Raw genomic sequence first — 12,909 nt, forward strand, 5'->3', positions numbered from 1 at the left:
AACTAACTTGACACTGTATTAATGAGGCTTTTGCAAGTTTTTACTAAAGGGAAGCAACTTTTGGAAAAACTGCATTGCATGATTTATGTACAGTTGAAATATACTCTGTAATCTCCTTAATGATGTTTTATTAAATTTAGGTAATATATGAGATTTGGGAACAACCAAATCTCACTTGTTGAAGCCTAAATGTAAGTGTCTCAAAATTCAATCATTCAGGTCATTTCAGTGCAGTACAGTTCATTCTGGATTTCGGGACTATTATGTCTGGCAACTCAAGATTCACTTACTATTTGTTTTAGCTTTCAACCATATCTCACAGTCATCATCAGTAACTTTACTCCTTTAGAGAACCATATCCCAAAATTTGATGTTCTCTATTAGTGATGAAGACATAATGTTATGAAATTCATTAAGGAGCATTTCTCTATACTTCAATCTGAACTGGAGATATGCAGAATGTGCCAACAGCTTGATTGGCCTTGAATTTGAAATATTCTGATGTTGAAGGAAAACAGATGCCATATTTTGAGATTTCATGTTCAAACGTTGCCAGGACGGGACATGAGATGTGTCAAAGTCATTTAAGATTTATAAACAAATAAAATGGAATGAGAGAAGTTAATTAGATAAGAGAATGAGATTATTTAAACTAATTAAATGCCTGCTAGTACATGATAAGCTACCATGAAAGAAACATTGTTTTCTAGGAAGTAACACTGGTAGTTTAGGTGAAATATTCAATGGGCAGTGGACTACTACTAATAAAACAACAAAAGTCAACCTTTTAAATGTATCAAGGTTTTATTAATGCACAGAAAATATAAATACATATATACATTACAATTTAAGATGTCAGTTAAAATAACTAAACATTTTTGCATATGCTGCCCTTCATTTAACTAAGGTGCTGAAACATGTTTAAAGCCCATTTTAAGATCTCTTCTTGAAATGGATCATTTTTTTAAAGAGCTGCGTGTAATTTCTTATGAATTACTAAGAGAAACCAGAAGGCCACAATGTCTGTGCTTCTTGTTTACTCCTGACTAAACCCTTCAGCTCTGCTCTCTGATGAGGTCTGTAATTACACCACACAACCGCATCGGTGGATAAAAATAATGAATAAGAAGCTTATGACAGCTCAGTCACAGCTGCCAGCCTGCTCCACAAGGACACTTAAAGAATGAACCTTCAACACATGAAGGTTGTACCACTGTGGGTGGGCGATGTGGATCATTAGTCATCAGTGAATTGGAGCACAGATACATTTTCAAAGATTCGCACTGGATTAGTTTTATTACTTAAACAATGTTGGCTGAAAATTTGCACTTCCTACCAAAAACAATCAGTAACAACTTTTATGTGAGTTGTTTCTGTTTGTCAAATATCATCACAGAGAAGAGAAGCCTGTGATTGACTACTACTGCTACCAAACATCACACCTACTGAATTATCTCTTGTTTTAACCAGCCCTTATTCTGACCCTGCGATAGTAATCTAAGGTAAATGAGTCCAGATATTATTACATGTCCATGTCAAACAGCAGGGAGGTACAGTAGCATTGAGAAAGCGTTGATGACCATTAGAAGGCAGAGGCAGCACAGTTGTCATATTTGATGAACTTGAAACTCAAAAGACTCAAAACTGGTATATCTGTTGTTTCTCTAAGCAGATGTTGTAATCTTGTCAAGTTAGATAATGTTTAAAAACAGAAAGTACACATACTGTATATTGTATATTAGTATAAGATACATTGTCATCTGCTCCTCTTTCCAATATTTGAAACTTTAAGGCTTCACTTTATATTTCTAAATAACAGAGATGACAGTATGGCAACGACAGGCTGAGCTGGAGAGTAGAATACGATCCCAGTGTAAACTAAAAATACACCAGCTCTGGTGACTGAGTTTATCACTTCCTGCTTATCTTTATAGTTTGTAGGTCAAAAACTATCCAGCTCTTTTACACCTTGCAAATGCACATATCAGATCTGGACAACAATGTCAGAGACAAGAATCACAGAACTGAGACTGAGAGCGGAAATGAATACAAGGCAGCGCCATTAACAGGCCACGCCATTACAAATCTGGTTGTTTATGAAATAAGTTATTTGCATATATAGATTAGGAGGATTGAAAGCGTTTCCACTTAGCCCATGAATGCAGCCGACTGACTCAACTGGGTTGAGTCCAGCTGGCTGTTGTCCTCGTCTACAAATAGTTAAATGATATTCCTCAGTCTTGCATACAACTACACGCTATACACAAATTTACATTCAGGTAAAGGTAAGGCCAATGCAGCCATATGCACAGCCCTTATCATTTTTCCCTGCACTGAGTACTAAGACCTCTTTTGACAAAATAAAAACATAGAAAAATAACAATATTATTAATCTATACAACTAAGTAAATTAAGGTTCTGTCAGCTGATAGAAATGTGTGGATGTTAGAGAGTTTGTCTCTGAGATTTCAGGAGGGGAGAGGAGAAGGGACTCTGTTGGTGTCTGGAGTGTTGAGAGGAGATTCTGGTTGGAGCTCAAAGCTTATGTTTACAAAGGAGGCTCCGGATGCTTCTGGCTGCTCCACAGTAGCAGGATGAGGAGCAGTAGGATCATCCTGCTCGCCCCTGCGCTGCTCCACAAATCGACGCTCCGCCTCCTCAGCCAGACGATCCTCCTCCTCTTCCTCCTCCTCCTGCATGAAAGACAACAGTGTGTATAGACTTAATGTAGTGTATATTTAAGAGCTAACGTTTGTGCTCTTGCTCCCGCCTTTGTGTAAACATCTTTTTAGGTGTGACTTTATTCATATTTACATGTGAGATTGACATGCGAAGCTCAAGGATGTGAGCGTGTGCATGTTTCCTACCTCTTTCTTCATACGGTAGTACTCATCGATAGCGTACTGGTATTTAGGAGTAGTGATGCCGAAGAGAGAGGCCAGTCTCTCTCCCATGTAGTCACACACTGCAGGACACACACACACACACATTAAACTAAGGTAACTTCTAAAACTTAACACAAAAAAAACAACTCTAATTGTACACAGTAGTCCTGTACCTGTGATAGTGGAGGTAGCCATTCTCCACATGTGGAACCAGAAATATGGGCCCCAGGTCAGTTTGGACTGAAATACATATGAAGAGAGACAAGATAATGCAACCACACATCCATTGTTCAAAAACAAAAAGGTGAATTCATGTAAGATGACTTCTCAAGTGTCAGATTAAAAGACTTTTAAAGGGATCTTTTACACTATCTTGTAAGTCCATATAAAGCTGCAGTGCAGTGATAAGGAACATCCCTTCTATGGGTCTCTAGATGATAACTGGGACAGTACTTCATTATGACATCAAATGTAGCCTTGTGCCAGTAAAAGTGAGGCTCATATTTCATATGAAGTTCAATTAATTGTAGCATTGGCGCTCACTCCCAGTTTACATGCTTGCTACTGATCTGTCTTGTTCTCTAAATATGTACAGTTTATACACAGTATACATATACTTTCTGATGCCTCCAAGTAGTTACATTTTAGAGCTTTAATAGTTTTAGTGCATTTAGTGCCTTAAACTTAGTTAATGTATGTTAACAATCAGACTTTTTAATGGAGTGCTTGTGTACGTACTTCTTAATTTTTTTTTTTCATTGTATCATCATATTTACACATATGTGAGCACAATTACTGTGCATTTGGTGAGAATTAAAAACTAATACATATGCTTATGCTTTGTGAAATTACAGAAATAGAAGCTAAGCCCACACAATCCTGAGAAACAGATCATGCAAAAGCGATCCACAGGCTTGGCCTTACATCTGAGGCTGAGTCAGTATCTGTAAAAAGCAGATGGTTCCAGTAAAGTGAGTGTAAAATTTTCTGATCTCAGCCTACCGGATCTACTGGGATGACATCTTTCTTCATGGGCTCCTCCTCTTCCTCCTCTTCATCGGTGCTGTACTCCTCCATAGTCTCTCCACTGGCAAAGTAGACAATCCTGCGGGGAACCTTCACCCTCCCCTGCCTGCCCGCAGAGTCGCCCATATCCACGGTCTCGAAGCCTGGCTCCCCTCCTGGACCCTTACAAACAGATAAGAATAGACAATATATGTTTATGATGCCGTCACCACCTTTATTAGAAGTATATAGTATATATTGTGTGCGTTTGTATGATTTGTAAATGCTTAAGTGCTGATAAGCAAGGAACAAGCATGCTAACAGATATTCTAATGGAGTATGGTGTACCCTGGTGGTGGCATGTTTGGCAGAATTAAATCATACCTATGAAACATAAGAAACTTTAGTTATTTAACAAACATTATGTTGTTAATTTTTTGTTAAATTATCTCCAAATGTACTGTGGCTACATATAGGGTAAAGAAAGTGCCTACATCATCCCAAATTCTCTGACAAAACATCATCACCACTGCAAACAAAGCTGCAGTCAACTTCCAATTCAAGAAAGTTAAGGACAACATAAATAATGATATTTAATGGCTGATTGTCCGTTTTGCACCACTTACACTTGTGAAAAAGTGTTAGACATCATAGCAAAAGCCTAAACGCTGTTTAAACCCACTTTCAGATTTGTGAAACCTTTATTTTGCTTATGAAAACAGGAAAAAAGGCAGATTTACCTGCTTTTTCCCATCCGGATCAAAAACCACTATACTTAGACTTGTCAAATCTGGACTTTATAGACTCATTAAAACACAGTTTCAGATATGTGAAACCTCTATTCTATTTATAAAGACTGAATAAATCTGGTCTAATGTGGTCTGGATGGAGAAATATCAGTGAAATCATTTCTATTTTCATTTCTATTTTCACAATTAGTATGAAGGTTTCACATATCAGAAACTGTATTTTAATGAGTCTCTGGAGTCTCTTGGTAATCTAATCCAGATAAGTACAGTGGTTATTGATCTGGACCTGGTCTAATGTGGTTCGGATGGGGGGGGGAAACAATGAAATCGTTTTTTCTGTTTTCACAAATCTGAAAGTCTCTGGAATCTCCTTGTTAATCTAGTCCAGATTTGACAAGTTTAAGTATAGTGGGTTTTGATCGGGATGGAGAAATATCACTGAAATCGCCCTTTTTCTGTTTTCATGAGCAAAATAAAGGTTTCACAAATCTTAAAGTGGATTTAAAAAGCGTTAAGGCTTTTTGCTACGATGTCTAACACTTTTTCACAAGTGCAAGTGGTGCAAAACGGAGAATCCGCCGCTTAATATCATTATTTAAGTTCATTTGCAAAGTACACCGTTCCTAAATTAGCTCGCTGTAGCTAACGTTACTTTGTGTTTGTTGACTGTTAAGTTAGCTGTTAGCTAAGGAAGTAATTCGCTATAAATCTAACAAGTCTTTGTTTTATCATTCATGTACACGAAATAGAGAGAGTTGTATCGCACGGACTAACCTTTTCAGTTTCCATAGTTTGCCCCAGGGAAACGTTGACATTAGTTAAATACAACGACAAATCTGACATCTCAGTCGCTCCTTCAGTCTAACGACGGGCTTGTTGTTCTGACAGCACTTCCTTCTTCTTCTTCTTCTTTGGTGTTAAACGGCACCCTGCATCCTTGGTGTTGCATTACTGCCATCTTCCGGAGTCAGTTAACTCCTACAGTGTCCGGTTCGTCAGATTTTTCCCGATTAATCCTGTTCTCCTAGGAAAGCTGACCAGACATTTCCTGCCCTTTCTACTCTCACAACACTCCATTATGCCCTTCAAGCCTGCTCCTGTGAGCCCTGATCTCCTCATTCCCTCCATCATGACCTTTCTTTCTGAGGTATATTTCCTACAGTTAACAAGTACATACGTACTACTGTTTCTGGTACCTAACAATGCTCACAAAGTCCATTTGGATGCTTCCCCATAATGTGGAGAGTCCCGTTCAGGTCACTGTGTCCTATTCTTGCTGCTCTTTATTACCTCCTCTTTTATATTTCCTCCCCTATTTCTCTCAATACCCACTCTATTTTGTATAACATGTCTTCCTCTTATCTCCTGATCCCAGTAGTGCTGCCACTCTTTATTCATTTTTTCCATGCAATTTTACAGCTTGTATGGCTAGTTTGTCCATTCTCTCATTACCCATAATGCCCACATGCGTAGGAACCCAAATGAATGTGACCACAGTGCCTTGTTTTAATACCATTCTTTCAAATAGTAAGTCTTGATGATTACTGGATGTACCTAGCTTTAGGCTGTAAAGAACAGATGCTGAGTCACTACAGATCAGAGCTCTCTTGGGTTTGGCTTGTTCAACCCACTCTAAAGCCATCCAAATAGCGTACGACTCAAGCGTATACACATTTAAGAAGTTTGATGTCCGTTTGAATATTGCAGCTCTGTGGCTAGAAACTGCAACTGCAGAACCAGTGTTGTCTGTATTTACTTTCTGTATAATTATAGAACTCATTCTAGTACCCATATAGGGGTTGTAGACCACATCACCGTCAAGTCTCTTGCTTCTGCATATCCTGTCCAGCCAAAACTTGATTTTTCTGTTCCCTCCCTTCCCCAGCTGGCATGTAGTACTTTTTTAGTTGGGTGATTATCTCTGTGCCCTCTCAAATTCATCCAATAGTTGACTCTGAGCTGTTTCCTGTGTAAACACAGCAGCTTTTCTCCTGCCTTGACTTGTAGTGCACACACAGATGATGTTCTTGTTACACCTATGCACAATCTGATGGACTTTTTTTCACTTATCCACAATACTTGTGTGTGTTCCCTACATGTTAATTTGGTGTCAAAATAAACCCCTAAAAGTCTAAATGACTCAACTGTCTCTAAATTATCTCCATATAGTTTCAAACTAGTATTTCCTCTAATCCTCTTTCTTGTGAAGAACATTACTTTAGTTTTTTCAACCGAGAACTTAAAACCCCATTTCTTACCCCACATCTCAACTTGATTTATTCCTTCTTGCAATTTTCTCCCTCTTTTCCACAGAGCCCCATCATCCTCAAATAATGATCTTCCCATAAATAACAATGCATTTCCAAAGATGTCATTTATCATAATAGAGAACAATATAGGATTTATTACTGTCCCCTGCAGTGTCCCATTTTCAACCTCATACTTATTGCACATTTCTGATCCTACCTTTACCTGGATGGTTCTTTTATTCAAAAAGTCAATTATCCAGTTAAAAACTTTACCTGCAATTTCAATTGCATGTAACTTTATCAGAAGCCCTTCCTTCCATAGCATAACATATGTTTTTTTACATCAAAGAAAACTGCTGCTACTGTTTCTTAATTAATTTTTAAAAAATAACTGTAGCTAACTAGGTATAATAACTATAATCTGCACACTGAGGAATAAGTATCGGTTTGACCTTTTCTAAAAACCAAAACTGTCACAAATTCATTCATTCAACCTCAAAATAATGTGTGTGCAGAACACAACAACACAACCCACCCCTGCTTCACTCTTGATCATCCCTGAATGCACACTGTAGTGCACCATTCACTACAGCAGGCCCCTAAAAGGGAGAGCAGGTGCTATGTTAACAGATGTCATTAACAAAAACAAGGCTCCCACTCTTTCATCCCTTATTTTTAGATATGTGATCATTGTTTAATTGTTTGGGATGGCAGAATGGGAGGAAAACTGAAAAAATGTGAAGAATCTCATGGAAATGTGTTAATAAGCCCATCTATATACTTATACTTGTACAGTACTTGTAACATAAAATATTTGTTAAATATATTTTTTCACATAGCATCTTACTGTACATCTCCCTTCTCCTGCAGGGCAGGCCATGGTACTGATCCAACAACTAAAACAGCTGCTGCAGGGAGGATAGCAATCTCCTGATAGCAATCTCCCATCAGTAACTCTGAACATGAAGAAACTAAGCAAGTTATGTGGAAAAGATGCCTAAGACAAAACAAACAAAAAAAAAAACCAACCACTCATAATTGGTATTGGGTTAATAAAAGAGTTTTATGTGATGGCAACATGAGGTTTTGACACTTGACTGGCTCACAAATTGATAAAAGTAGGGTGAAGTAGTCTGATCCATGAGTGTGCAGATGGAGGTTCACCACAACAGTCTGAGGAGTCATCACATCTGAGAGCGTGTTAGGGCGTTTGGTCAGCCGCTATTTCTCTTCCATTTCTGAACTTCCTGTATGCAGCGAGAACGTGACAGGGCATTTTCCTGCAAAGGCCAGAACATCAAGTGTCTGTGTGTCTCTGTAGTCAGCTGACTGACGTTCGCTTTCTCACTTCCTGTCTGGGGAGGCTGCAAAGATCCAGATAAAATTTAATTAAGTATTTATCCAAACATGCAGCTATATTTATTTATGCTGGATGACAAGCGCTTAAAAACTGAAAAAAAGGAGGAAAAAATTTAGGGCTGCAACTAACAATTATCTCCATCATTATTCAATCTTTTGTGCTGATTCTTTTCTTGATTATTCAACAAATTTTTTGATCTATAAAATGTAAAAAATGCAGTTCAATGCCCATAATAAAATTTCCCAGAGCACAAGATGATGTTTGTAAATTTAGGGCTGCAACTAATGATTATTTTCATTAACAATTAATCTGTCAATTATTTTCTCGATTAATCAACTGGTCCATAAAATGTCAGAAAATGGTAAACATTGTTCGCTGTTTCCCAAAACCCAAGATGTAACCTCAAAGGTCTTTTTTTGTCCCGAACATAAAAGAGTAAAGAAACCAGCAAATATTCACATTTAAGTAACTGGAACAAGAGAATTTTGGCATTTTTCTTAAAAAGAAATGACTCAAAATGATGAATCAAATAACAGAATAGTTGGCGATTAATTTTATGTGATTGACAAATTGATTAAATGTTGCAGCTCTATTTAAATGCCTTGTTTTTGTGACCAACAGTCAAAACTCTAAGATATGCAATTTACAAGGAGGAGCAGCTGCTGTCAGAGAACATTTGGCATATTTGCTGATGATATAAAATGTTTGAAATAATAAACTTACTGGGTTTGGACTTATCAATTTATTGACTAATCATTTCAGAATTGGAGATTATTCTTTTCTGCAGCCTTTCAATAGTAGAAAAACTGAAACACACTTTAACATGTACACACAATTTCTGAGAAGTAGGCTGCCCTTTCAGATACAGAAAGTGATACTGATTTTTATAGTAATTAGCAGTCATCAAGTTTTCTGCACTGCAATGTGTTTCCTTTTGTTACTCCTTTGAAGAGGATGCCTAAGGGCACAATTAAAACCATTTAAATTGTCTGATAATTGTGTTGGAGATATGTCCAATTCTAAACTAAAACATGATCCTATACTATTTCCAAATCATAAAAATGAGATATTAGCAAAATGTAAAATGTGTGTTCTTAAATAAAATTTTATTACGTCTTGTATTTTTGTCCATTGGCCCCCAAACCAAATGGTGTGCAAGTCTGTGATGTTCAGCAATGGTAATGGATGATGTTAGTGTGCTGCTGTATGTTTTTTTCCATAAAATTGCAAAAGCACAAAACCAGTGACAGTCTGAGAAAGAATGTGTTGAAGACCAGGAGCCTGTGTTGACTTGACATGGCGATAGGCTGCTGCATTCTGAGATTTCTCTGAAGGTATAGAAGAATCAGCCTGAACTGATCAGATGTTATCACAGACCGAAGAAGGGGACATTTCACAACAAAATCCCTCTCCAGGGCTGGAATTCAGGATAACATGCTCCATCCTGTCTTGGAAAAAAAAAACAAAAAAACATGCAAATATCTTTTCTGCAAACACAGTAAATTTCCATCACACACTGAAGACTCCTTAGCTGCTGACTGAGATGGAGGGACAGGGGAAATTAAATTTGCAACTTTTTCCCCCCAAGAGGGCATCTTGAGTATTTAGATTAAATAGATTAAAAAGATTAAATGTCAATCATGTAAGTTACAGTGAGCATATTTCCCACAGAGCTTTACAAAGTGTCTCCTCAGACATCTGCTGCCAACTGATGATACTGTGGGAAATACTATATCTAAACTATCTCTTTTCAAACCAGATAACCAACATTAGATCAGTGCTGCTGACATTCACAGAGATTTGAACAAATGTGAGTGAATGGTTGATGGGGGTTTTTTAGATCAAAAGTACAATTTGCACTGAGCACAGTCACATGGACCTCTTTGACAGGCAGGGCTGAGGAGCACCAAAAGACATGAAATATCACATATAATGCCAATGTTTCTTATCTCCCTCTGATGTAAAACTGAGACTGATTTCTTACTGTATCGGTTGTGCGACTAAACCTTTGTTACAATAAGATCTGAATTCCAGTAGACTGCAGTGAACCATGTCAGGAAAATGAAATGAACTGAACAAATCAAAGTGAAAAGAATGTGCTGAGTCTTTGCCTTCATCGTCTGAGCCAGAATACTTCCATCCAGGTTTACAGATTCCACAGTAAGGATTATATTTCCCAGAGGAGAAGAAAAAAAGAGGCATAGTGCTTGCATATATGTGCAAAATCAGCAACCAGACATTTGTCTGTTTGTTCATGTGCAGCACACATCAGAAAACAACAAGATGCAAAAATATGAACCACTTTTTTTCAGAGCTTGAAAATCACACTCAGAAACATTTACACCTGGTGTTTCTTCTTTCACATAAGTTGATGCATATATATATATGGTTCTCAAGTAACAATAAGCAATCTGCCCCATTCCGAAGAGGCATGTTTTGAAGAAGCACTGCACTAGTTCAATTCAAAATAAAGTAGGCAGTGTAAGATACAGGGAAGGAGGGAAGAGATTGTAATATCAAGACTAAGAATAGGACACAGCAACCTACGCAGCACACTTCATATGATAGGGAAGCATCCAACCCGTCTCTGTGAGCATTGTCAGGCACCAGAAACTGTAGAACATGTTATCACCAACTGCAATAGATATACTTCAGGAAGGGAGGACATGATGGAGGAAATGCAAAGATAATGGATGAGAGGAACAGAATTAAAGAACATACTGGGGTGGGGTGCAAGTAAACAGGGCAGACAATGCTTCATCAACTTCCTGCAGGAAACAGAATTGAGTCTGAAAGATGGCAGTAATGCACCCTGGGTGATGGAGGCACCGGTTGTTATTTCGCTAATGTTTCATGTGTTTTCAAGGTACATTTCATTTGATTTGTATGTTAATTCAATAATTTATTTGCATGTAAGTTATGTTAATGTTATCCAGGATTTATAACAGAATGGAGTTTCTTATGCATATGTGATCGAGGTTAGTAACAGACTAACATTAGTAAGTTAGCTAAACTGTGGTAATACCCGAACTAAATTAACTCTGAACCCTTTAGCTAATGTTATATAACATATTTTCAAGGGCCACTTCACTTGCAATTTTTTAAATTTGCCACAGTGAGCATTTTAATTTGCCATGAGCCCTGTAAAGTATGCCTATAATCATCTTTGGATAATGTTTGGACAACAGTAAATAAACTGCATGCACATTTGGAAAAATCTGTATTCTTTGCAGTGTGTTCTTTCATTTGGTAGAGATCTTCCTTCATCAAAGGTCATATATGTTGGGTTTTAGTGTGCTTCTCCATGCATCTCTCATAAGGCTTCAATAGAACTGGCGCCAAAGTGAAGAGTGCGGATTTATTTTTCTGCAAATGTTTTTGAAGAAATACCTACTTGTCATTTCAGATCAATTTAAGAAGATCTGATTCCTTAAAGGGCAATGTCAAAAGAAGGACTTTATGGAGCCGTAAAATATTAAGCCGAGTTTTCACACACAAAATAGGTTTTTATTCTAGTATTGCTAACAGGTCTGAAACTGAATTTAAATTTGGGCTCACTGTGACACCTAAGTCTCTCCCTGCCTCATTGAGGGTGAGTCCTAACCCTTCAGCTGATTCCTCTGTGTCCAATTGCTCCACAACCTCAGAGACACAAAAAAGAAGTATCTTTCAGTCTGGTTGCAGAATTTCAAAGTATTTTCTTGCTGGTTGCCAGCTGTTTATGTAGCTATGCTTTATTTCACGTCCGGTAACATGGACGTTCATCAGGATGAACTCTGGCCCCTATGGACAATGTTATGTTATATAATTACATTTTACATGAGCATTAAAATGACAACGTTTTTGAGAGTTGTAAGCATTGGTGTTAGCATTAGCCAGATAGCCTGAATACTGTAAAATAAAATATTGTAGTTCATGAGAAATGTGGCCATTTCTGCATCACAGCGATGTTACTCTGGGATGATGTTGTTATCGTTCTGGGGTGATGTCGTTACTTCCATACATACTCAGCAGCACAGGGGGGCATTGGGGGGCATTGCCTGTCCAATTGGGACTCCGCCTTGTGTTGGAATAGTAGCCGCAGGTAAACCCATGTTATTTATTCTGGCCTGCCGTGGCATGTCATGATTGCGGTTTCTGTGAGGAAGTTCTGAACTGTAACATATTCATTGCTCAATTACTGTTTGTAGCTGCTCTCATAACAAGGGTTATACAGTGTTGGATTTGTTATCACAGTGGAGCCGCCTATATTGATCACAGTTGCAGTGATCAACTGCTTATAAATAATTCGCTTATAGTAGTCAAGTAGTCCGCTTACAGTGTTCATTTTGGGTCTTTTCATACATGACAACATATGGAAAAAAATTCAGAACTACGGTTATTTCTTTTTTTAGTTTTACTCCCATGTTACACGTTTGATAAGTACTTAGCGGCTGTGGCACCATTATTGCCTCGCGGTAACCCATCTGCTCTGGGCTGGGTACCTGATGCTGGTGCTGCGTGCACATTGAAATCATGAGGGGAAAAAGAAAGTCATTTTCTTTCAATGAAAAACATAGTCTCCGTGAAGTTCATGACAAACTGCCAAAAATGAGCCAACAAGATGCAGCAGTGAAACAACAACCAGCATTTAAACAGCTGTACAGTAGTTTGAAACACTC

General features: G+C 37.9%; 1 protein-coding gene across 1 annotated transcript; it reads right to left on the reverse strand.

The window, feature by feature from the left end:
* Positions 1–781: 781 nt before the first annotated feature.
* Positions 782–5,547, reverse strand: fam177a1 (family with sequence similarity 177 member A1). Its single transcript, XM_042388283.1, has 5 exons — positions 5,414–5,547; positions 3,888–4,073; positions 3,059–3,125; positions 2,868–2,965; positions 782–2,693 (listed from the first exon to the last, which is right to left on the reverse strand). Exons 1-5 carry the CDS (start codon positions 5,480–5,482, stop codon positions 2,469–2,471), a joined length of 645 nt encoding a protein of 214 aa, XP_042244217.1. The 5' UTR covers positions 5,483–5,547; the 3' UTR covers positions 782–2,468.
* Positions 5,548–12,909: the final 7,362 nt, after the last annotated feature.

Source organism: Thunnus maccoyii, chromosome 16, assembly GCF_910596095.1.
Source record: "Thunnus maccoyii chromosome 16, fThuMac1.1, whole genome shotgun sequence".
Classification (NCBI taxonomy): domain Eukaryota; kingdom Metazoa; phylum Chordata; class Actinopteri; order Scombriformes; family Scombridae; genus Thunnus; species Thunnus maccoyii.